Source organism: Lutzomyia longipalpis, chromosome 1, assembly GCF_024334085.1.
Source record: "Lutzomyia longipalpis isolate SR_M1_2022 chromosome 1, ASM2433408v1".
In the NCBI taxonomy this organism is placed as follows: Eukaryota; Metazoa; Arthropoda; class Insecta; order Diptera; family Psychodidae; genus Lutzomyia; species Lutzomyia longipalpis.
The window spans coordinates 16,008,590-16,032,016 of NC_074707.1; the positions used below are offsets into that span (position 1 = coordinate 16,008,590).

Consider the following 23,427-nt stretch of genomic DNA (forward strand, 5'->3'; position numbering starts at 1 on the left):
CCACATTTCTGTATTGTACGTTGCCATCTATAATTGAGAAAGTTTGCAGTTGGAGCAACCATATAAAGTTCTCATACATATAGTATAGCTACAGCAGTGCGATATAACCTTTATTAATTGTTTGGAATCACGTTCCAAAGCAGACTTTGCCATAATCTCTTATCGAATCTATTTCTCGATAGAGCAGTTGGGATTTTCGGGAGTACACAACCACCACAAAGGAAGTTCCAAAATAAATGGATTCCCCTCCCGAAATACAGAGCTAATCAATTTTATATTGGAAAATCTGCAAATAGATTTGCTTTCCACTATAACCCAAAATTGGTTTCTAGCTTCACACAAAATTGACATAATAAATGTAATAAATTAATTTTCATATTGCAATTGAACCTTCGTATTGTATTAAGGACAATTTATTGAATATCTCTGGAGTTGAATGTATTATACTAATGTGTTCTCCTATCTCCGAAGACATCCTTTGGTTTGCACATGATTTATTAAGGACATTTGAAAGTTGTTCTAATAGTTTTGTAGTCAAATCTTTTCTCTTCTAATCCGGATTGAGGGATCAATTTCAAATATTTCTGAAACGATGAATTATTAAAATTGATTGGTAATCAAAAACATCTCAAAAGGGACATTTCAAATTGTGAAGATTTAGACGTTAAACTCTTCAGGAACAATTTATTTATATTATTACAAAAATTTAAATAATTATTTCAAAATTACAGAAATTAATTTGAATGAAAATTTTTTTTAGAACATTTTTAATTTAATCAAAATTTAGGATAAAATTCCCAACTAAGACCGGTTTACTCGATTTATTAGGTCAGATAGAGGTCTTTTTAAGACCGTTTTTAAGTTATCGATATTAGACTTTTATGGTTTTAAAATTATATCAGGTAGAATTGGTAATGAACACACTTTTTTTTTATTGTTTTAGTTCCAAATTTTACCAATTTGGATTCCCAAAGTCGATCAAAATATGCGTCTGGCCATCTTCCTCCGTTGAAATTCGTTAAGTTTACCGATTTAACCTGACCTAACCTTAAAAGCTTAGCCTTAAAAACTTTTGTTTAGCTGAAGTAACCTAGATCTTACTTAATAAACATAAGTGAAAGTAAAAACGATTCGACCTAACTTACAAAATTTAAGCCTAAGTAAAATAATTCAGGCTTAACTGAAATAACCAAAGTCAAACTTAAACAAATGTAGGCTTACCTTAGCAAGTTTAGTCCTAGCATAAGGAACTTAAGTCGGGCATTCCTCACACAACATCAATAAAGTCAATCCAATTCAATATGCAAAGCATTAAATTCCCAGAAATTTTAATGCAACCAAATGTGTGACAATTTAACTGAAATCAACATTAAATCATCACCCACTTTATACTGAATAACATACAGCAATCTATATTCCCATTTACAATATTATTATATGGAAACTATTATGGTGCTGAATACAATAAAGAAAGTTATATCTATGGTGAATATTAGTTAAACAGTTTCAACGCAAACAGATGATGATATATCACTATTTCTGGGGTGTTTGGAAAAGTTTTCATTATGCAAAAACATTTTGTTATTCAGCATGTCAGAAAACACCTGATGATACGTATTGAAAATCAACCCTCATGGAAATGTTAAAATCCCTCTTGAAGCGTACTCTGTGCAGTCAATTAAACAAAATTTGCATAAATAACACAACGGAAAACCCTAAACACAATTCACCCTTCGCAATTTACACACTCGATTGGAAGCTTCGTCCTTGTTGTCATTACATCGTGTTCGCATCTTCCACAAAGGAATGGGGTGAGTGTCGATGAAGGTGATGCAAATGGGGTTAGAATATGGAAATGAGAAGGGCAGGGGGTGTACAAAGTGGTGATTGGGGTGAGTGGGTAATAAAACGAAAAGAGGGGAAGACTGTATTATGTCGTGAATTACAAATTGTCCATATTTTCCAATGTCAAATACTTTCATTTTAATCCCTTGAGGTATTTAATTATTGTTACTATTGAATGAGGGATCTTTATGGTTTATTCAGGGTACGACGAGGGGTGAGAGGGATTCTTTATAAATTGCCTCAGGGGAATGAATTAAGTAGCAATGCTTACCAGACAATTTATTATGCAAAAAGGTATGGATGATGCATAGGTAATTTCACTTTATCGCACATCTTATGATCCTCTTCTTCCAGTCTTTCCGTATTCTTGCTTCTAGCATTTCAAGGAAGGATTTACTTGACCTAAATCTCCGCACAGGATACTCCAATAAATGTTTTATGATTTATTTAGCCAGATTCATAATGCAATGTTTCTTCGTGTAAGCACTAGAATGCTCCTATCAGCAGATATTTTTGTGCATGACATGTGCAAGATGTTTGGTTGTAAGAATACTTAAAACCAACACACCAAGAAAGAAAGCATGAACAAATAAAAAGTGAAGCAACTTAATCACTTTTGATGACACTTCTAAATCTCTGGGTTTTATACCTCCCAACAAGAACCACACTTTCATCTCTAGATGAAGTTAAAGAGAAAAAAGTATTCCACAAACACTTTAATCGTCTAGGATTGAGATGACTTTCGGAGATGACTAACACAGCACGAAGGAAAATACTAGAAAATCTCTCAAAATGAGTTTGCAGAGATGAAAAATAAATTTTTCACTCATTTGGGTAAAATGTTAATAAAAGCTTTCAAGTATAAGAAATGCATAGGAATTATTAATTAATTCTCTTTTTGGTTCTTATAAAGCTTCTAGCTTGACTTCATAAGACGTTCAATGGAACAAAGATTGTTTAACTTCCCACATACCTTTGTTAGTTATATGTAACATCAAAAACAACCCCCAAAATTTATGAATAACTCATGAATGCAATTTTAACTTCTTGTTAACTCTCGAACTGAGAGTTAATACTTATATACATAATTTAGATACCTGCATATACCAGGTGTGTAGCCAGGGAGGGCTTTTGGGGGTTTAAACGTTAAATATTCTAGCTTAGGAATTTAAGGTTTTTCTTTAGAGATTAAAATAAAAAACTATTAAAAAATGATAAACGTTAGAAAAATTACCAAACGTAAGAAAAAAGTAATCAAAAATTAGAAAAGAAGCTTCAAATATTAATAGTAAGCAGTTAATTCGAATGCAATAACTTTTAATAAAATCTCGTGCTCAAACTCGGCTTCAAAATATGTTTTTTTTTTAATTCATTATCAACGCCTTAAATTTTTTTTAAATATCAATGAAAAATCTTCATTAGATTTCTCACACGCATCTGACCTTTACATTATGCATATTAATCTCAACTTTTGCCTTATGAAAATATATACATATAAAATCACAGCTAAAACGTACTTATATATTTTTTGTTAAATTAATTAACTTCTCCACCTAATTGTTTAATTAACCATAACTAATAAGCCTAGTGGGTATTAAGAAATATTATTTTGCTTCTTCTTTGGTGAAGATGTCTTTGCAAAAAAGGTATATAATATGTATGAAGATTTAATATTTTTCTTAATGAATAAATTCCAGGGAAATTCATGAATATTTTGAAATTTTCAACATTTTTTTTTAAATTTAAAATAGTTATGTTGCCTCTGCTCTAACTAATCATTTAGATAGAAACCCTATTCCAAACTAATTTAGCTTGTAAACTATGTGCTTACCTACGCATAATCATGGATATTCCGTGTAGAAGAATTATTAATTTTAATATCCTTTATCATTATACTTTGTCCTACTTTACCAACGAGAAATTTTCAACTATAACATTCAACTTTGTAATCATACAATGTATGTGAACCTCATTAAATAGTTGCGTTCAAACAAACTTACTCATTATATTAAATATTATTTCTCTCTGTACATATAGAGGAGTTTAATTCACAAACACCTAACTAGTATAGATAAAGCAATATGTACACATTAAGGTTATAAAGTCTGAAATGAAAAACCATAATTCTGCTTATCTACTGTGACAGTTTTTTCTTCGTCAACCCGCATTTGGTAATTTTGCAGAGTGCCATATTATGCCATTTTACATGACAAATTTAGCAGAAAGCTGTATGCGAGTGTTATGTTTACAACTCACAATGGTAACATATACAAATTCCAAGTAAAATATTTTTATAGTACCCTTTTCGTCTCGTCTCGAGAAATGTGAGAAAAGCTAGGGGAGCTTTGAGTTTGCTGTGCTTTACATCGCACCACATACTTTTCAACCTCTCTAAAATGTTTGGAGAAAGTCATGAAGTTTTATCACATTAAATTTTAACCCGCTTATTGTCTTAATTCTTGTTTGCTTTTTTTTTCGTCCTAAAAGCATCCCCGTGGATTTATTAATGAAAAATGCAAGGGTTCGGTTAGTTGAGAGAGATTTATATTCCCATATTCACTCAACAATATTTTATCTATCCATGAAGTTGAGTGTTGAAAATCCATAATAAAACGCTTATGCTCCACTCTGGGCATTTAGTACAACACATAGTTCCAAAGCAAAAAATAAAAAAAAGAAAATTCTTTGATGAAAATGAAAATGGGTGTGAGATTTTATTAAAAAAACAGCAGCGATTTTTAAAAACATGAAATTACTTTATCCTCTGTATATACAAAAAACTAGAATAATACCTACATATATCGATTACAAGCTATATTCTATTAGGTATATGATACATCAAATGTCAACACGAACTTTTGCATAAATATAAATCCCCTATTGCTCAAAGTCTAGCTTAAAGCATTAGTTAGTCATTTTGCAAGAGAGAGAGAGAGAGAGAGGGAGAAAAAAGCTCCCCAATGTGGTCCATGCTTTTTTGCAACCAGATTGATTTTTTGACGGTTGAAATAGACCAAACAAATGTAGAAGGGCTGGGTTTTTGTTTTTCGTAGAATGCTATGTGTGAAACCATAGGGGGGACGTTGGGTCATCAATCATATATGGTGTGCATTTGATGTATTTTGTGCAGATTGATGATGAATACCCACCATTGTTGTAAATTTTAAATTTTAATTTTTCTAATGGATTTTTTTTTAAAGATCATCAATGCGGAATCACTAAATGAGGCTTATTTTGAAAGTAATTAAAGTTTTGAATGAAATATAGTCAAAATCTCTTGCAGTATGTAGTTAAAATATGTTTAAACATTTCCATGGAAATATATTACATATTTGCAATGATTAAAGCGCCAAATTGCAATTTTGTCTTTAATTGTATATTTCCAAATTGTGGCTGACTTTTCAACCGTGAAAAAAGCCACGTGTTACATTAAAATTTAATTATAATTTAAAATTTATAATAATTTAGTAAATATTTGAGTGGAAAATTTAGTTTCTATTCATTTATGTGCACTCGCATAAATATGCAAATTATTTACAAAGTAATGGTGCAAATTTTCACAAACTTTATATCCTTAATTATATCTCCTTCATATAAAATTTAATTCACATGCAAATGAACATTCATGTTTTCTTATCGTGGGTTTTCATTTATGAATTTCCTCAAAAGGATCCTCCACATATTCCAGCCAGGGGGTTTGTTTATTTCGTGGGTTTGTTTTTAGTTCATAATAAAATGTAAAATTAATCATAAAATGTTAGTGGCCGCATTATGAAAACTGAACATAAATGTATTTCGTAAAATGGGGTGAATAGAGACAATGAGGTAAATGGGAGCGCCTTCTGAATAATTTTTAGCAGTAAACAGGAGCGTAGTTGGAAAGCATGTTAAGATTTCTAAACACTCAATAAAAATTCAGGAAATTTAGGATTTTCATTAGAGGCCAAAAGAAATTGTTTTTATGCTAAAATTACATTAAAATTGGTTTTAAATGAGATTTTAAAGTACAGTCAGTATCTAAAGCAGATCATTTCATATCTCTACTCACCCTGCTATGAAGTATGTAAATCAAGGGGTGTTTATCTGGACAAAATTATTCGGATCTTCGAAAATATTCGGTTTATTCACTAATATTCGGTTGATTCGCCAAGGGAATTCAAATATAGCCTAAGCTAAGTCTAAGTCTAAAAATGTTAAATTCAAGTATAAAAATGCTTAAATCAAACCGAAAAGTTGTAATTTCAACCCCAAATTTGAAGAAAGAATCACAGCTAAAAAGAATAAATTCAAGCCAATTTGGTTTTCAGTCCCAAAACAGCTCAGATTCAGGAAAAAAATTTATTAAAAAAATTATAAAAGCCTAAAAAAAAGGACTAGATTGAAACCGAAAAGTAGTAAATTAATGCTAAAAAGTAGTAAATTTAACCCAAAAAAGATTAAATTCAAACAAAAAATTCCTAAATACGTTTTTGATTTTTTTCCGTTTTAAGTTTATCGATTTTTAGTAAAATATGTTCATGTGAAATCAAATATTCAATATTATATATTAAATAGAAATCAATTCTCATAAATCTGATATCATTTTTAGGTCAATATTAGGCCCTTATTTTTCCATAATTTTCTACATTTAAAGTCTGATTAATTTTAACTAATAGTTAATTTAAAAAGACACTAGGAAGTCAACATTGAGCTCCATTTCCCTAACTAAGGAATGGTTAAATACTTTTCCAGATATTCAGAAATATTCGGATGATTCGCTTAAATAGCCAAAATATTCGCCAGATAAACACCCCTTGATGTAAATTTTCACAAATATGAATTAAAATTTCAACGATTCAGCTTATTGAAAACTTCCTTACATCTTGCTCTTTGATTAATATTTGAGACCTCTGTAAGAAAGTCATGTGAGTCTAAAGTTGATGAAGATGGGTAATGGAGAAAACTTTTAATTACTTCGTTAATACTCAAATAGCAGGATAGAAGGATATTGGAAGAATTTTAGCATAATTCATAGCTATATGTAAATACGTTAAATTATTCATTTTCTTGATATTTTGTGATTCTTTTCTCAAAATAAAAATCTTCTCTAAATTGAGATAATCTCATGAGCTCTAACTTGAGGGTTTTTGTCACAAAACAAATACAAAGTTCATGCGGAGAAACAGAACAAAAAGTGGAACGTTTGCAAGCAATTTGAATTAGAGACAAATTCAATTTTTGCCAGATTCATTTCATTGCGTAATACAATTTAAAAGTTAATGTAAGTAAATAAAATAGTTAAATCAACTTGATTAAATGTTATACGGGTCTCGGGGGGTGTGAGAGTTTATGCAAAAAAAAAAACAGGGAGGAATACTGCAAGAGGAGAGTTGTTTTTGATATTCAATTTGGGTGAAGGGAAATCAAAAGAAATTGAATTTTTTTTCATTCCCTTTTCTGCAAATGAGAATCATCTTTTTTATTCTTTAGTTTTATCCACCAAGTCTCGTACAAAATTATTCCGATCTCTGACAAAATGAATTTATGCAAATTAAGTCGTGATTGTTATTAGAGAAGCAAAGAGAATCTTTATATTTCTCTTTGGCATTTTCCACCAACATTCCCATCACACAGACGAAACTATACTGCCGAGACGGGGCAACGAAAAAAAAAATGGTTGAATTTGCATAAAGGGCACGAAAATGGGTTTCTGTGTTTCATGCCAATGGTGCTCAATTACTATTTTGTTTATTTAGCATGAATTTAGACGGAGGTTAATGAGCACTCCCCTTTTTTCATATACATTTACGTTGAAAATCCTCAACTTGTTATTTAATTACCACAATTTTCTCTTAATGAATTAAAATTAAAGGTCCATCCGCGGGTAGCTTGGCAGTGGGAAGAAATATGTAAATTTCACTTGAATTTTAATAAGTTGATAAAAGGTATCCTCAACTTAACAAGTTTACCGACAGGTTGTCTTGGTCCGGAAAAAAATGTGAATGAGGGAAACCACTTTTAATTTTAAGTTGATGAAGGGCGTGAAATTTGAAATTGTCTTGTTTTCTTTTCACCTTTTTACTCCCGCAGACTGTGAGGGTGAATGCGAGGAGGAAAAAAAATCAATTTCAAAATGTGTAAAGTTTATTAAGGAGAGAAAATGTCTTGAAACACACCGACAAGTATATATAGCACAAATCACTTATCTTGGAGTTTATCCAGAGAGGAGAGTTAGACTAAATAGATGTGAAGGTTGTTCTGGAAGTTTTTGAAAAGATTTTTGGGGCTTCTTTTTGTCTAGAAAATGTGTTTTAGAAATTATTAAAATGATTTATTGTTATTTTTACTTAACCCTTGAAAAACTAAGATGGGTCTCTAAGGGCCCTATACTTATATTTTTATCTAATGTCAAAAGCAATTTTTTTTTTATGTTATGAAGAAGTATTTTATTGAGTTTTAATTATGCTGTTAAAACTGTTCAAAAGCTGTAATTTCGTGCTGTAGAAATTGTTCTGCGAAAGTTTCAAAAATATGACAAAAGCTTGAAAAATAAATGCGAAAGTTTCAAAAAATAGAATAAAGTAATCTTTTGTCCGAAAATTCAAATTTTATATCAAGAACATTGTAAAATATTGTTCAAAGTGTTGAATTTTGTAGGAAAACTACTACTAAAAAATTTAGGGTTTCCCAGGGACCCTGCTAGACCTTATGCAGATGTTTTATAACCTTGACTTCTAAGGGATTAAAAAAATGATCACAGAATTTTTCCGCAATAAAATTTCCATTTTTATATATCAAAAACTACCTCCTATATTACAATTTTAATTAAATAATTTATCCATTTGCATAATAAACTTAAGAATAACTTTTTCTTAAACACTTTGGTCCAATTTCTCAATACAAAAGGAAAAACTCTCTGTAGCCGCGGGAAGTACAAAAGAAAAGGGAAAGGCAGAGAATAAGTAGTTGCCACTATGAGCTAAATGGCTAGAAAAAGAAAAACTTTCCTCTCAACCACCTTAGAACAAGCGTGAAGAATTATCCCATAAAATATTCTTTGTGAGCTTCACGAAACATGAAATTTCTTTTTAGCTTACAAATTTCTTAACTTTCCTTTACACAAAGCTCAGTTGAATTGTCCCGCTAGCAAAATATTCATGGCACATGAATATTTTCTTCTTCCTTTGCCTTTGGCGTATTTCAGATGAATGAGAGGCATTATAGGGTTTTATTCGGAAAAAAGAGGAGAAGAATGATGGAAACTTTTGATGCAATAAACATAATGATAAGTAAATGTGGCTAACAAAATTATGCAATAGTCCCTTTTTGTAATAAAACTTTCGTGTGAGCTTTTGCAAATGACAAAAGAGGGCTGTGGGACGTAGGGTTGAGGAATAGGAAGTTTTTTTTTTATTCTTGTAAATCTCAGGCTCAAAGGAGGTTTTTGTGGTGCGAGGGCGTAATGAAGAGAGAGAGAGAGAGCTTTACGCCAATTTTAGCGAGCTTTTTCAGAAGCTGTCAGTGTAATGTAATTAATTTTCCCTCTTCTGTTTTGTTTATTTTCAGATATTTAATGAGCACTATCACTTTCACCATAACAAGGTACAAAAACGGTCAATAGATCCGTCGTATCACCATCAGGGTCGTCTCGACGGTGACCATAGAGTACGGTGGGCTGTGCAACAAAGGGCAAAATCACGCCAAAAACGGGATCTAATTAGGATACGACCTAGCAGGACTTTTAGTGTTCAACTTAATGATCCCAAGTGGCAGCATATGTGGTATTTGGTGAGTTGATTAATGCTCAAACTGCCATGGCAGTGGCTAATTTACATTATCATACATCATACTATGTGTGCTTGTCTTAATTCTTTCGCATATATACATAAGGCAGCTATTAATAAATTAACCATTTTAGTTTATTTAGATTAATTTTCGTCGACATTTTATGCTAACATATCATTTAATGTTTGAAAATGAAAATTTCCGTGGTTGCCACACCGTTAAAATTGTAGGGGGAGGGCTATTAAAAAGTCCCACGAGGAGTGCCTTTAAAGATTCCACACAAAAGCTTATGGAAAGTTAATTTTGTTAGGATGTTGAAACTTATAATTACTCCTCATGAAGAGTCATAAATTTTATGTTTTACTTCAATTTTGTGTTTTTTTCGTGTGAAATCAATATAAAGACATTAAGAAAAAAAACTTCAATGTGAAACTAAAATTCTTTTGTTGAGATCATTAAGAAAAAAATCGTTTTTCAATCTCAATGCAATAAAATGTTAGAAATATTTCAAAAACTTTGCTGAGTCACAATGAAAACCTTCAAGATTTTGCAAAATTCACAGACCATGAAAATTGAGAAATATTTTTGCTAGGAATTTTCCTAAAAACAAAAATTTATTAAAAATTAATTTTTAATTGAAATAGGAAATAAAAATTAAAGCATTTTTAAAATTATTAGTGAAATATTTTAATTAATATAGCCTTCAAAAATATGTATTGCCTAACAAAATAATTTAGTTTTTTTACGTGTAATAAATTATTATTAGATTGGATTTGTAAGAATTGTTTGAGAAATAGGCACGTAAAAGTTTTATGAATTAATTCTCAAGTAAAATCGTTAATCCACTTCTCAAACTTAAAGTTCTTGCATAATTAATCTCTCTATTTTTTTTTTCAAGTTCTATGGCAATATTTACACTATCCATCCACTTTAATTCAGTTTTATTCATTTCTTGTCCATATAAAGTTGAACACAACCCCCAGAGGCGCCCCCTAAAAAAGTTATTCTCCTGCAGAGAAGTTTTTGGTGGGCTATAATGTTGGGAAAACAGGCAAATTTTCTCAGCAGCGTGGAGATTAACGCATAACCTTCTTTGCCATAAACGCGGTGGGGAATATAAACATTTTTGACTTATTTAAATTAATCAAAGCCAAAAAGGAGAATGCCAGAGATGAAGTTTAATCGTCGCAATTTAAGATTTACATTGACTGGACGCGGCGTGGCTTTTTTTCTTTCTTCTTCATTCTATACATTTGCGTTCCCATCAACACCAGACTTATGTGGCTTATGTTGTATTCCAGAAGATGATCGATGCTGTCATAAAGTTTAATAATAATAAATCTCACACAATAAATTTTCAAAATGTCTCAATGTAGGACATCAGCATTGTGATGTGATTTATTAAGGAGTATATTATACTTCTTTGATTAGAATCATCTTAAGTCATGTAATTTTTATTGCACCATATATATAGCGTACGTATAAAGTCTATAAATGGGTCGTTGCAGGGAATTCACATTATGTGAAGTTATGGGAATTTCTTCAAGTTCACCCACACCACAATACACCCATAATAATCAGTAAAACTTTATGAAGCACACTTTTAACTTTTTAACGAGTTTAATTTATGATTATTTCCTGTATATTATACTCACATTATGGAGAAGTTCCAACATTAAGATTTTCCATGTATACATTTATTGCAGAATCGCGGCAATGGACTCGATATGAATGTGATACCAGCGTGGAAAGAAGGTATAACAGGAAAGGGAGTTGTTGTAACGATTCTCGATGATGGATTGGAGTCAGATCATCCCGACTTGGAGCATAACTATGTGAGTTTATGTTATCTGTTTTCATTTCCCTAATTGTATTCATTTTCATGCAAATACAGCATGTTTATGCAATGAGGATAAGCTATAATAATGCCATATATGACCATTAATATTTTCAATGGAAACTAATTGATATTTTAATAATCAATTAAAACAACATAAAAAATATATTGCTTGATTGAGTTTTGAACTCGAGGTAGAAAACGTGCGAAGCTAATGCTTTGGCAAAATGCTAATTAAGGGACTGAAGAAAAAAAATAGATGATTTTCTTCTTTCGATATCTGCAATTAAAAAAATCCTATGTCTGAGCTTTTCATAAAATTTGTTTTCAATGTATTTTCCTAGTTACATAATGATTTGACGACGATAATCAAAGCATCGAAAGTTCTAAAGTAAAATTTAAATATTTCCTGCAGTAGAAATACTGAATTTAATTCAGTATTTCTACTGCAGGAAATTTTCAATTTTTAATACTCCCAGAAGACTTAGAGCAAAAATAATTAAAATTGATTGCAATAGCCCCAGTATCTCCTACATATAGTAACTTTTGCTCCTCTTGTGCTTAACGAATAACGAAAACGTTGTACCTCTGTTTAAAACAATGTATGTAGATTTAAAGGATTCAAGGTTCCTTTCAATCAATCCATGTTTTGGGACTTTTTATGTGAAAGTTTTTTTTTTATTTAAAAGCTTTCAGACAGTCAAAAAGTACCTATCAGATAAAACATATACCGCCTATGGCTATTTCATAACTATCACCCAAATGGTTTGTGTTTGATGTGTGGTTTAAGTACTTTGCTTCCATGGAATTTGAACTTCTGTAACATGAGCTTTTTGCTCCATATTGTATATTTGGGAAAAGTGGAACAACGTTATTTATCATATGAGGACGATATTGCTAAATAAATAGGTCTGATGCATTCAAACTCTATCTATGGGGGTGAAATATGTACCTATGTACATGTATGTAAAATGAGTGAAAACGGGGAAAAGCTTTAAATTTCCAATAATAGCTCTTCCAAAATGGATACAATGATTTGTAGGTATCATGTGGTTTTCTGTGATTGTCGTTAAGAGCCGTATACGTGTGATAAGGTGTACGTGTGCTAGCTGGGCTAGTTGAGAGAGAGAAAAAAAAAGTAGACGAATACTCTGCCAAAAGCACAGAGCCAAAAGCAGAGGAAATACATAAATATTTTCCTCCCGTTCATTTCTCTTTCTTCGTTTTTCTTAACATTCATCATTGCCGTGTCGAAGTTTATCTGATATTGAGTGTTACGGGGTCAGTCAATCAATATTATACATATGACTTATGAACTTATGTGTACAAACGCCGAGGGGGTGAAATCAAGAAAAAATCCCTAATAGAAAAAACAAATACTGAATGATATATGGGAATTTTATTTATATAGCGGATGCTTTTGCCCGATAAAAAGTGATATAAAAGGAAACGGAAGTAGATGTTTTAGTACCCCATTTGGAGATGTTTTCTTCGGAGAAATGAAAATGAAATTTTCCACCCTTTAAGGGGTGAAAAATTGATATTATTAAATGCATTTAAGTGTTGTGAAATCCAAGAAAATTGATGTTGATGCTGGACTTTATACATCAAGCACATGTTGCCGCTGGCAATTCATATGTATTTGTGTGTGCAAAACCATTTGAAAAGCTATAAACACCAAAAATTTCCCATTCAATTAATTGTTGTGAGTGTCGGGAGGAAGGAAAAGCCTTCTCTTAATTGGTTCCAAATTACTTTTTAATGACTCGCAAGAATTGTAGAGTATCATTTCAAACTGTTATACGTTTGTTAGAACACTGTTGTTTCCTCATGTTCCTAACTCCGCCTTCGTGTTTTTTTTCATTATTGTTCCCGCCACACAGAATATGACCATTTATTCGTAACTGATTTTCCTTTTAATTGGGCATTTTTGTTTATTGTATACATTGTGGAAAATTTATTAGGCAACCAGACGAAAAAAAAACATTATTTTGGCTTTGAAATCGAATTAACTGGGAGCTTTTCATCGTTTGGAGGTTTTTTTTTTAAATTTCAATTAAAAGATTCGCTAAATTAAATTGTTTACGAATTAATCGTTGGAAGTTTATTTATTAGTTTAAATCAATAGAAATGCTTTCATATGGTAGAGCAAAAAAAAAGAAAGAGTTTAGACGCAGAATTTTTTTATTGTAATGGAAAGGTAAAAATAGTTTGAATTCTCACATTTTCCTGTTGCTGCTGGCTCTTTTTTTTCTCTTGGGGAAATACCTCGTTAACTTTGTGAGCTTTTCAATGGAAAAACAGCAACGCAATGGTGGTTTGTTTGTGTATTTTGGGTTTGCTTCTCATCTGCACCGCCGAAGAGATTCAACAGAAAGATTTCTCCTAATTTAATTTTGCATGTGTAGTGTACAACAAATTGTGTGGATGCCACTGACTTTGTTTCATCAGATGTGGGGAAAATAAATAAGGTAGAGGTAGCAGCTGTGCAAATTAGGTGCTACTGACATACGCGAGTATGCTGTTAAAACGTGTGTGGATGACTCTTCTATCTGTCCCACAAGTTCCTCTTTGGGAGGTTGTTTTCAACATTATTTTTTTCACTATTTAGTTCATACGCCACGATGCCTCCAAAGAGAATTGTGAAGAACACGGAAAAAAATAGAAGAAGCGAAAAAAACTGTTGAGTGATATTTTATCTCACGGAGCATCTCCGTGATTGCGACTAAATTAAAATTTACCGACAAGTGTGATGGAGACAGCACAATTTGTGGTGGGATGAGCTTTATGTATCTCGCGCGCATATCTGCGCCATGCCGGAGGGAAGATAATCGACGCGAGAAAGCTGCTGAGAAACCAATGATTACTTCAGTAATTTGATTCTTAATTAGGTTCTCCCGAGAACTTTGCTGTCTGTGTAACTTTTTGGGTTGATTTTCTAATGCTAACCCAATTTTCCGTGCTCATTGCGCAAAATTGTTCCGCACAGATATTAATTTAAGTGCATGAAATAACAAAATTACGCAAGTCAAATTAGGAATGAAATATCAAATTCATTAAAAACTCAAAACTCCGTTTGCAAAAATTTTGCAATTCTCTCACTTCTTGTTTTACTCAAGGTTTTTGTCAAATTTGCAAAATTCAATTTATCCAGCCATACAAAGAATGGAAAACTTTGTCAAAAAGGAAACATTGTTTATGCACGGTGGAAAAAAAAGGTTAAAAAGTGAATAGAATATTTATCATTCCATCATGATGAATTTACTCTAATATGCATTGGAGGTACATTTTATGACCTTTTTTATTGCAAATAAAAGTCTCCTAATTTTTATACGTTTTATTCTCTTTATGGTTTAAAAATATAAAATGAATGTGAAATTTATTCGAGGTTCACATGATTAATATTAAGAGAGCTTTGAGCTCTTTTTGCTGAATGATCTTGAAAAGAAGTCTATATAACAATGCAGGGGAATCATTTTTGGGAATATTTTTAAATAAAATATTTTATGAATTTTGCCCATAAAGAACCTTAACCGACTTTATCTGATAACTTCTTCCGGTTTGGTTTATTAACCCATTTTCTCAAGGGGTGGATTATCTGTCGAATATTTTGACCTTTTTGGCGAATAATCTGAATATTTTTATTCGAAATAATTACTCCTTGATAGATTCAAACGAATATTTTTCAAATACCTACAAAACTTTCTTGGTTATTCTTGGTTATATTATGGAATAATAAAATTCTAGGGCTTCTGCCGAACAAAACACTAAGCAACAGGTATGACAATTAAAAGAAAAACACGAAAAGGGCGATTTGCAATCATTTTCAAAGATTTTTTAAAAATATTCTTTGTTAGTCAGTTAGCAAAATTTGATTTACTGAATTAGTATTTGGGGAATAGAGTTGTAAAGTAAATTTTTCAAAGGATAAAAATCTGGCCAATGTAATATCAAAAGCCTGAAATAACTATTTTGTAGAACATAAAAAAGTAATAATGATAATTATAGATCTTACCAGTTCTTACCAGTTACCGATCTTCTGACAATATTGCCAGTTTTCCTATAATCTTGTCAATTTTCTGATGATTATCAGTCAATTCTGTTAATTTTTTGATAATCCTTGGATTTTCTGCCAATCTCACCCAAAGGGTGTTTTCTGATAAATTTCTTGATTTTTTTTTACTATTAATCTAAACATTTATGAATAAACCGAATATTTACTGGAGAATATTTCCGAATAATTTCTATAAATTCCGAATATTTGAATATTTTTATTCAGATAATCTCCCCTTGTATTGACAATGGTTTCTATATGTAATCTTTGAGCACCTTTACACCAAAGCTCCACCTTCGAAAAGAACTTTATTCAAAAGCTCCAACGTGATAAAAATGCATAAGAAAGTTACTTTATCTAATTCCCGCCTCAGAAATTAATTTAACATAGCAAAAGAATTAAAAAGATTTCCTTTCCAACAACAATTTATTAAATTAAAGTTTCGGTAAAATCCCATCCTTAAATCTCATTGTCTACTCAAATATTGTGAAGTGTATAATTACTTATACACAGAGTTCTCCCAATAACATTGTAAGTAACTTTTGTTGGGGGAGAATTTAGTTTAAATCGGAAACTATGTATATATTACTTTCCTCAACTTGTAGCAAGATAAACCGTCTTTTGCTTGTTGAACCGGGGAGTGTATGTAGTGTATTCCTTGAAGAACTTGAGGGTAATTTTCCGCATGCTTTAATGAGTTTCCATTCAATGTAAGCACCATGAAACTTTTCCCACCCTCCCGTCACTCACTAACCCCTTCACGGTAACTTTTACCATATATTTGCACAATGTTTAATAATAATAAAAAAAAAAAACAGTTTGACAAATATGCTGATCTGCAGAAGAAAATTTTATCTCTTTGCCTTGCAAGAGTTTTCCCAAGAATATAACTTTTAATAATTTCATTGTATTTTATTGGCTGGGAACGAGTAATGTTGAGGGAATAAAGAGAGAGAGCAATATTATTGGAAAAGATGGCATTTTATAGCATAAAAGTCGTTTATATGACATGCGAAAAAGGACCAATTGGAGAAATTATTTTATATATGGTACACACAACTGCCCTATATTATATTCCATTGAGAGATCAAAATGTACTGGTAAGCTGACCAAGCTTACGAGAGCTGTGTTTCTTTCAGTGTACCAATTTTGTGAGAGCAAACTTTAACGCAAATTCATTTAAATATGCGCAAAGTCGGGAAAAGTTGAAAAGTCATCCCCCAATAAATCTTTAAAACGCCATATCTCGGGAACGGCTCCATAGATTTTCGAGTATGAGCTATCGTTGGAAAGGTCTTAACCTCAACTATAACATATTAAAATATGAAGTAAATCGATAATGGCATTTTCGAAATATTCGAGTTCGAAATTTTCGAAAATTTTGATTTTGACTTTAGCGCCTCTCGCGGTCATTTCTCGAAGTTGAAATGTTATAGACATTTGTAGGGTTTCACGAAACCTTTCATTTGCGCTTGAGTTGATCAAAATCGGACATGTAGAACCCGAGATATGACATGTCAAAGTCGGAACTCAATATTTTCAAAATGGCGACATAAATTTTTTTAATTTTTTTTTATAAATAGATGTTATAGTAGGCTATAATATATCAAAAAATGAAGCAAATCGATAATGGCGTTTTCGAGATATTCATCGAAAACTCATCGAAAATTTTGTTTTTGATTTTTGGCCCCCTAGCGGTCACTTTTGAAACTTCGGATGTTCTAGAGAGTTGTAGGGTTTGTTGAGAGCTTTCATTTGAGCCCGGGTTGATCAAAATCGGTCAAGCCATTTTCGAGTTATGATCGATTTTCGATGAAAAATTGCGGCGGCCATATTGACTAAACGGCTTGACCGATTTTCGAAAATAAGGTATCGTTGGAAAGGTATTGATGGCCCCTACAACATATCAAAATTTCAGCCCTCTAGCTACAATCGCGGCTGAGATATAGGCAAAACAAAATTTTGAGGTTATTTAAAATGGCGGACGCGGAGGTGGGGGGGTGGATTTGACCTCATAATCAGATGTCTTCAGGTCGATATTTAAACTTTGCCGTTTACCGCAAGTCTCTATCTGTCACCGTTCTCTTGCAATTTAAGTTTATGATCCGGCCGGACGGCCGGCCGGAAAAAAAATTTTTTTGGCGCATACGTTTTTTGGAATGTGGGGACCCTAATTCGTGCTCTTCCGAAGTTTGAGCCCGATCTGACGACTTTCGATTTTGCTCGGTACACAAAAGCTGTGTCTGAAAGAAACACAGCTAAAATGTGTGGTTGGTCTGTGTGGGAGGGAAAATGGGGAAGTAGAAGGATAAGAAAATTGCATTGGAATTTTTCATTTCTATGCACAATTCCACAGGAAGCATTCACAGCATTCTCAACGTTTTTTTTTCTCTCTTTCTTTTCTACCTTCACAGGACCCTCAGGCGTCGTACGATGTCAACAGTCACGATGACGACCCCATGCCACACTATGATATTTCGGATTCAAATAGACATGGCACACGGTGTGCCGGTGAAGTAGCTGCTACGGCAAACAATTCCCTCTGTGCTGTGGGAATTGCGTATGGGGCGAGTGTGGGTGGGGTACGGATGCTCGATGGGGACGTGACGGATGCTGTGGAGGCACGATCGTTGAGCCTCAATCCGCAGCACATTGACATCTATAGTGCTTCATGGGGTCCCGATGACGATGGGAAGACAGTCGATGGGCCCGGAGAACTTGCCACAAGGGCCTTCATTGAGGGCGTCAAGTATGGGCGCAATGGCAAGGGAAGCATCTTCATTTGGGCCTCTGGGAATGGGGGACGGGAGCATGATAATTGCAATTGCGACGGGTACACCAATAGCATTTGGACACTATCAATTTCAAGTGCCACCGAGGAAGGTGCTGTACCGTGGTACTCGGAGATGTGTAGCTCAACACTCGCGACAACTTATAGTAGTGGCGGACAGGGTGAGAAGCAGATTGTCACGACGGATTTGCATCACAGTTGCACCACATCGCATACTGGCACATCGGCGTCAGCACCTCTAGCAGCTGGAATAGTGGCTCTCGTTCTCGAGGCAAATAGAAATCTCACGTGGCGAGATTTGCAGCACATAGGTAATAACACGCTATCACACTGCGCTCTATGTTGGGGGATTTTATGTGGCCTCTCTGCATAGCAATTTATCGTGACTTGTACAACATCCGTTGTAACTTTTTAGCATAGTTTGAATTTTCTATGTTGCAACGGACTCTTTGTTTTGAAACGCATTTGCAATTTTTAACCGCCATCATTTTTCTATCTTTGTTACTTCCTTCCGTCAGTATACTTCATGGCAACCACGAGTCCCAAACTCTTTTTTGGGAAATTAAATTTTATCAAGCCGCGTTAGTCCCATCGGGCTTAGATTTTATAGTAAATTTATAAAGTGAATCAAAGGCGTCTCGCGCCACAATTTATATTTCAAAACTTTAATTTAAATTACATTAAATTGGTGTTGGTAAGAATCCGTGCATTTTTCTTCTCCATCTCATCCGACCCCTTCGGAACCCCTAGACATCCGGCAGCTACAGGAGCTACGAGAAAGCAAAATTGTTCCTTCTCACCAGAGAGGCTACTAATGTATTTCTCACCTGTATCTCCAAAGGTAAATGACTTCTCCTGCCCGGCTCCACTGGGATATCTATTGTCTTACTTATTGCTAATCTCTGCCCTGTACAATTCAAAGGTATGCTTGATGCCCAACCGAATCCAGGAAGTTCCAACGCTGTATTTTCCTAATCTGTGTTTCTTCTTAACTGTCGTTACAAAGGTATGTTCTATACATAAAATTGTTCCTTCTCACCAGAGAGGCTACTAATGTATTTCTCACCTGTATCTCCAAAGGTAAATGACTTCTCCTGCCCGGCTCCACTGGGATATCTATTGTCTTACTTATTGCTAATCTCTGCCCTGTACAATTCAAAGGTATGCTTGATGCCCAACCGAATCCAGGAAGTTCCAACGCTGTATTTTCCTAATCTGTGTTTCTTCTTAACTGTCGTTACAAAGGTATGTTCTATACATAAAATTGGCCATTCGAGCCTCCAACCAGCTACCGCAGTTCACTCTACCTTCTGAGATTACTTCTGTGTGCCACAAGTGATTACCATTCTACAAGCCTTATCGTTGATTGCATCTTCAAAGTCGATGAGCTTCCGTGTACTAGAGAGAATCCTCACAGCAGTTTCCCGTGTTGAGCGTTACGTGGAGGAGCTCATGGCAGACGATCAAGAGCTTGTGGGACAATTGATCACGCTAGAATTCCAGTGCAACAATTTCCAGTCAATGAAGTTGAGGTATTTGGAAGTTCCGAACCAAATTATCGCTGATCATAGCACCTTAGTGGACAAACAAAGAGAGGAAACATATCGTGATATCTTTGTGAACGTTGTGACAATCTTATACAAAGGATTTATGATTTGTTTTTGGGTTAATGATGTCAGATCTACCTACCTTGATGCTTTTTATGACGTCATTTCTGCCGCAACCCAGCCAGAAGCATTGCCAAATGATTATCCTACTACTGGCAATCGTGTGTAGTACCATCATTCTCATAAATCACATCCCGGACAAGGTTGCCCTTCCAACTGTCTACCCACTATCGCATATATCACGACCTCTCATCCAGTCCCATGCTTGTAACGTTATGTCCACTGATAACATCACTCGTCGGTATTGCCATGAAAAATGCCGCCCGCTCATCCGATGCCAAACTCGTCTCAACATAAATTCGGATGAGCACTTCCAATCAAAGAAACAGCTGAGTCTTTGCCTAAACTGTTTCTCCACCTACTCGATGTACAGTTGCACGTCCCAAGACTGGCAACCGTGTCAAGGAAAACACCACTTGTTGCTTCATGATCATTTCTTTGCCAATTCTGAAGCTCACACCGACTGCAGCTCCTCTGCTTTGGATCCTGTGAAGCTTTCCATCCAATTTGGCGCAAGGAGTGCGTCTGGTCCTTCGACATCCAATGTGCTAGCGATGATACCACAAACGGAAAACCCAATATTTGAAGCTACACTCAAAATCCTCCTTGTCACGGCTATTGTCAACATTCTATCAGCAACTGGCGACACTATTTCTGGCCATGTGGCACGAGATAGAGGCACTCAAACGAACATCATGTCTACCAGCCTTCTTTACTGCCTCAATCTGCCACAAAATTCAACAATGCTATCCATCTGCGGAGTGAATGGGAAGCGCAGTCGTTCCAATTTCTGCTTGAATACCACAATGTCTTCGCGACTGCCAAACTCCACATTCACATCCAAGGCGTTCAACCTGCCGAGCGCCTCCGGAAAACTTACAAATTGTACAGTTGATCGATCGCTCATTACTATTCCACTCGACGCTCCAATAGCTGCTCCAACATGGAAACTTCAGCAAACCGTTGATCTCATTCTCGGTGGTAAACCTTATTGTGCTAGCCCGCTCAATGATGCCATCTTCTTGTGTCACGGACTCCCATGGCTGATGAAGACTGTGTTCGGCTATATTGTCACAAGGGAAGTGGATCCATATCTCTCCATGGATCCTGACGAGCGAACGACGGCTGAAACATACTACAATTGCTTCAATATTTCGCTACCCAGTGAAATTCCAAAACTCAAATCTTACCATTGGATAGAATCTGCTCCTGAGATCTCACGGCTTACTCATGCTTCTCTCGTGTCTTATCACAGAGGTCTCACGGATTCAACATCCGCAAATCCTCACTGGTCCCTCCTGGACTCATTGAACTTCAAACGCTTCGAAGTTCTGGAAGGAGCTCTCCACATCCGAGCTTCATTTATGCACCTTCTCAGCAGTGGAAGATTCTCACTCTGCTTGTGGGAAGAGAGTTACAATGCGTGCCTAGAAGAAGAGCCCACAATCACTGACGTATTCTTTGACGATGCCTCCCCCAGCGCATTGATCCTCAAGGAACTCAAGACGTCAGATGTCTATGCATTCGTATCTCTTGTATCTTTCACAGAAAACTGCTCAATCAAGCGTCAGCTCTCCTTGTCTGTCGCCCACTCATTCAATCTGATGGACCTGCTCAGTACCGTCACACCGGCAGAAGTTCTCATGAAATTATTCCATCATTCTTGCAAGAATTGGGTTGCCTCCCTACCCGGGGAGTTTGTGACGAAATGGCGAGAATTTCCACGAGGCATCCAGTTGGGTTACCAACTCTCTCATCCCGTCGGGAGTTCTTCAATCGTCAAACCAAGCACAAAGGGTCTCACCATCCCACTATTAGAACTTCGTGGTGCTCTCCTAGCATCTGAATCGACGGATACAGTTCAGCCATTCTACCCTCCAAATTCCACGCACTTTTGGTGCGACACTACCAGTCTACTCCCTTGGATGCACAGTCCCCCTGGAAAGTACAGGATCTTTATCTCATCTCGTGTGAAGAACTTTCCGGCTGTGCCCACTACAGCCCAATGGAGAGACTTATCTACTTACCATAACCTCACTTATTTGGTATCACGTGGAACTCTTCAATCTCATTTCAACGATTGCTTCCGTTGGTGGAATGGACCTCCGGGACTCCTTCAAAGGCCATCTCACTGGCCTCCTGCGCCCACCAAGCAATCTGGATTCCACGAAATAGAAGTTTTGGCTACCACGGTCAGGGCTGATACTCAAACGACAACATTTCTTGCCCGAGTACTGGAGCGCTACTCTGCATTACCGACTTTCCAATGCATGGTTGCCAAACTTCCGTGTTTTGTTTTTCCACGGAACATGACAAATTTCAATTTCATAATGGAGAAAATAGAAGGAGATTTGCGACTACTCGTCTTCATGTATCAACCACAGCAACTTCATCATCTCAAAGAACAGCTTACGAAGTGCTGTGACACCCAAGAAGATAGGAAGTGGAAATGGATCACATCTGTTTGTCTGTTTGCAGGCAAAATTAGCTTTATACGTTCAGGAAAGTTCCCGCCGCATTCCAGTGAATACTATGCAGCTAAACATCCCATTTTGCTGCCCATATCGCTCCTTACGGACTTGTTTATCGCGGAGAGGAATCTCAGAGTACACCACTCCGCCCACGCATTGCTGCTAGTCAAGTTGCGGCAACTATTCGGACCCATTGGAGAGCACACAGCTGCAATGAAGGTTTATCTCCAATGCCATAGTTATTTCTGTGCAAATCCGCAGTCTCTTCAGCAACTTGTGGCGGACTTACTCTCCTACAAAGTCTATCTCAAGGGAACATTCACGAGAACACCTCATCCCGTACAAGAAACCGGCGTGGGTCTTGCAATGTACCAACCATCCCCACCCCGGGGAGCATCTCATAAACAACTCTGCCTACCAAACACGGTACATTTGGAACTCGCCACAAATCTGTCTACCGAGGCTCTGTTTGCGCACTTCCGCTTTTTTACTGCAAAACGAACAACTCCACTGCATGTTTACTCAGACTATGGGAAGAGTTTTGTTGGTGCCGCAAGAGAATTTGCTGTACTTCTGCAGCAAGGAGATTTCCAACAAGACATTTCCACTGAAGCCAGCCAGCATGGAGTTATTTGGCATCTTAACCCTCCAATTGCCGCCCATCATGGTGGTCTTTGGGAGACCTGGGTGAATTCTCATCTCCCTCGAATCGCCCAGCACATTTCATTGCCTTTCGAGGAGATTTGTGCTATGTTGTGCCAAATAGAAGCGATGATCCACCATCATGCAATCGGAATTATGTTCCATAATGCAAGCGAACCGTCATGCTTCATCCCTGGGCATTTCACTCGAAAGATGCCTGGACGAGCTCTTCCTGATCCTGACTTACGACATATCCAGAAGAATCGCCTGTGGCAAGTGTGTCGGCAAGATTTCCAGGAGTTCGGTAAGAAATTCAGACTCTTCTATCTCGATACATTACTTCAGCGAAGCCAAGG

At 35.2% G+C, this 23,427-nt stretch overlaps 1 protein-coding gene across 1 annotated transcript in view; it reads left to right on the forward strand.

The window, feature by feature from the left end:
* LOC129792994 (furin-like protease 1) overlaps positions 1-23,427 on the forward strand; it is a 94,090-nt gene that overhangs the window by 43,838 nt on the left and 26,825 nt on the right. The window contains exons 3-5 of the mRNA XM_055832518.1: positions 9,391-9,612; positions 11,316-11,444; positions 17,915-18,602. Coding sequence (XP_055688493.1) covers positions 9,391-9,612; positions 11,316-11,444; positions 17,915-18,602 — 1,039 coding nt within the window. The remainder of the gene's footprint in view (positions 1-9,390; positions 9,613-11,315; positions 11,445-17,914; positions 18,603-23,427) is intronic.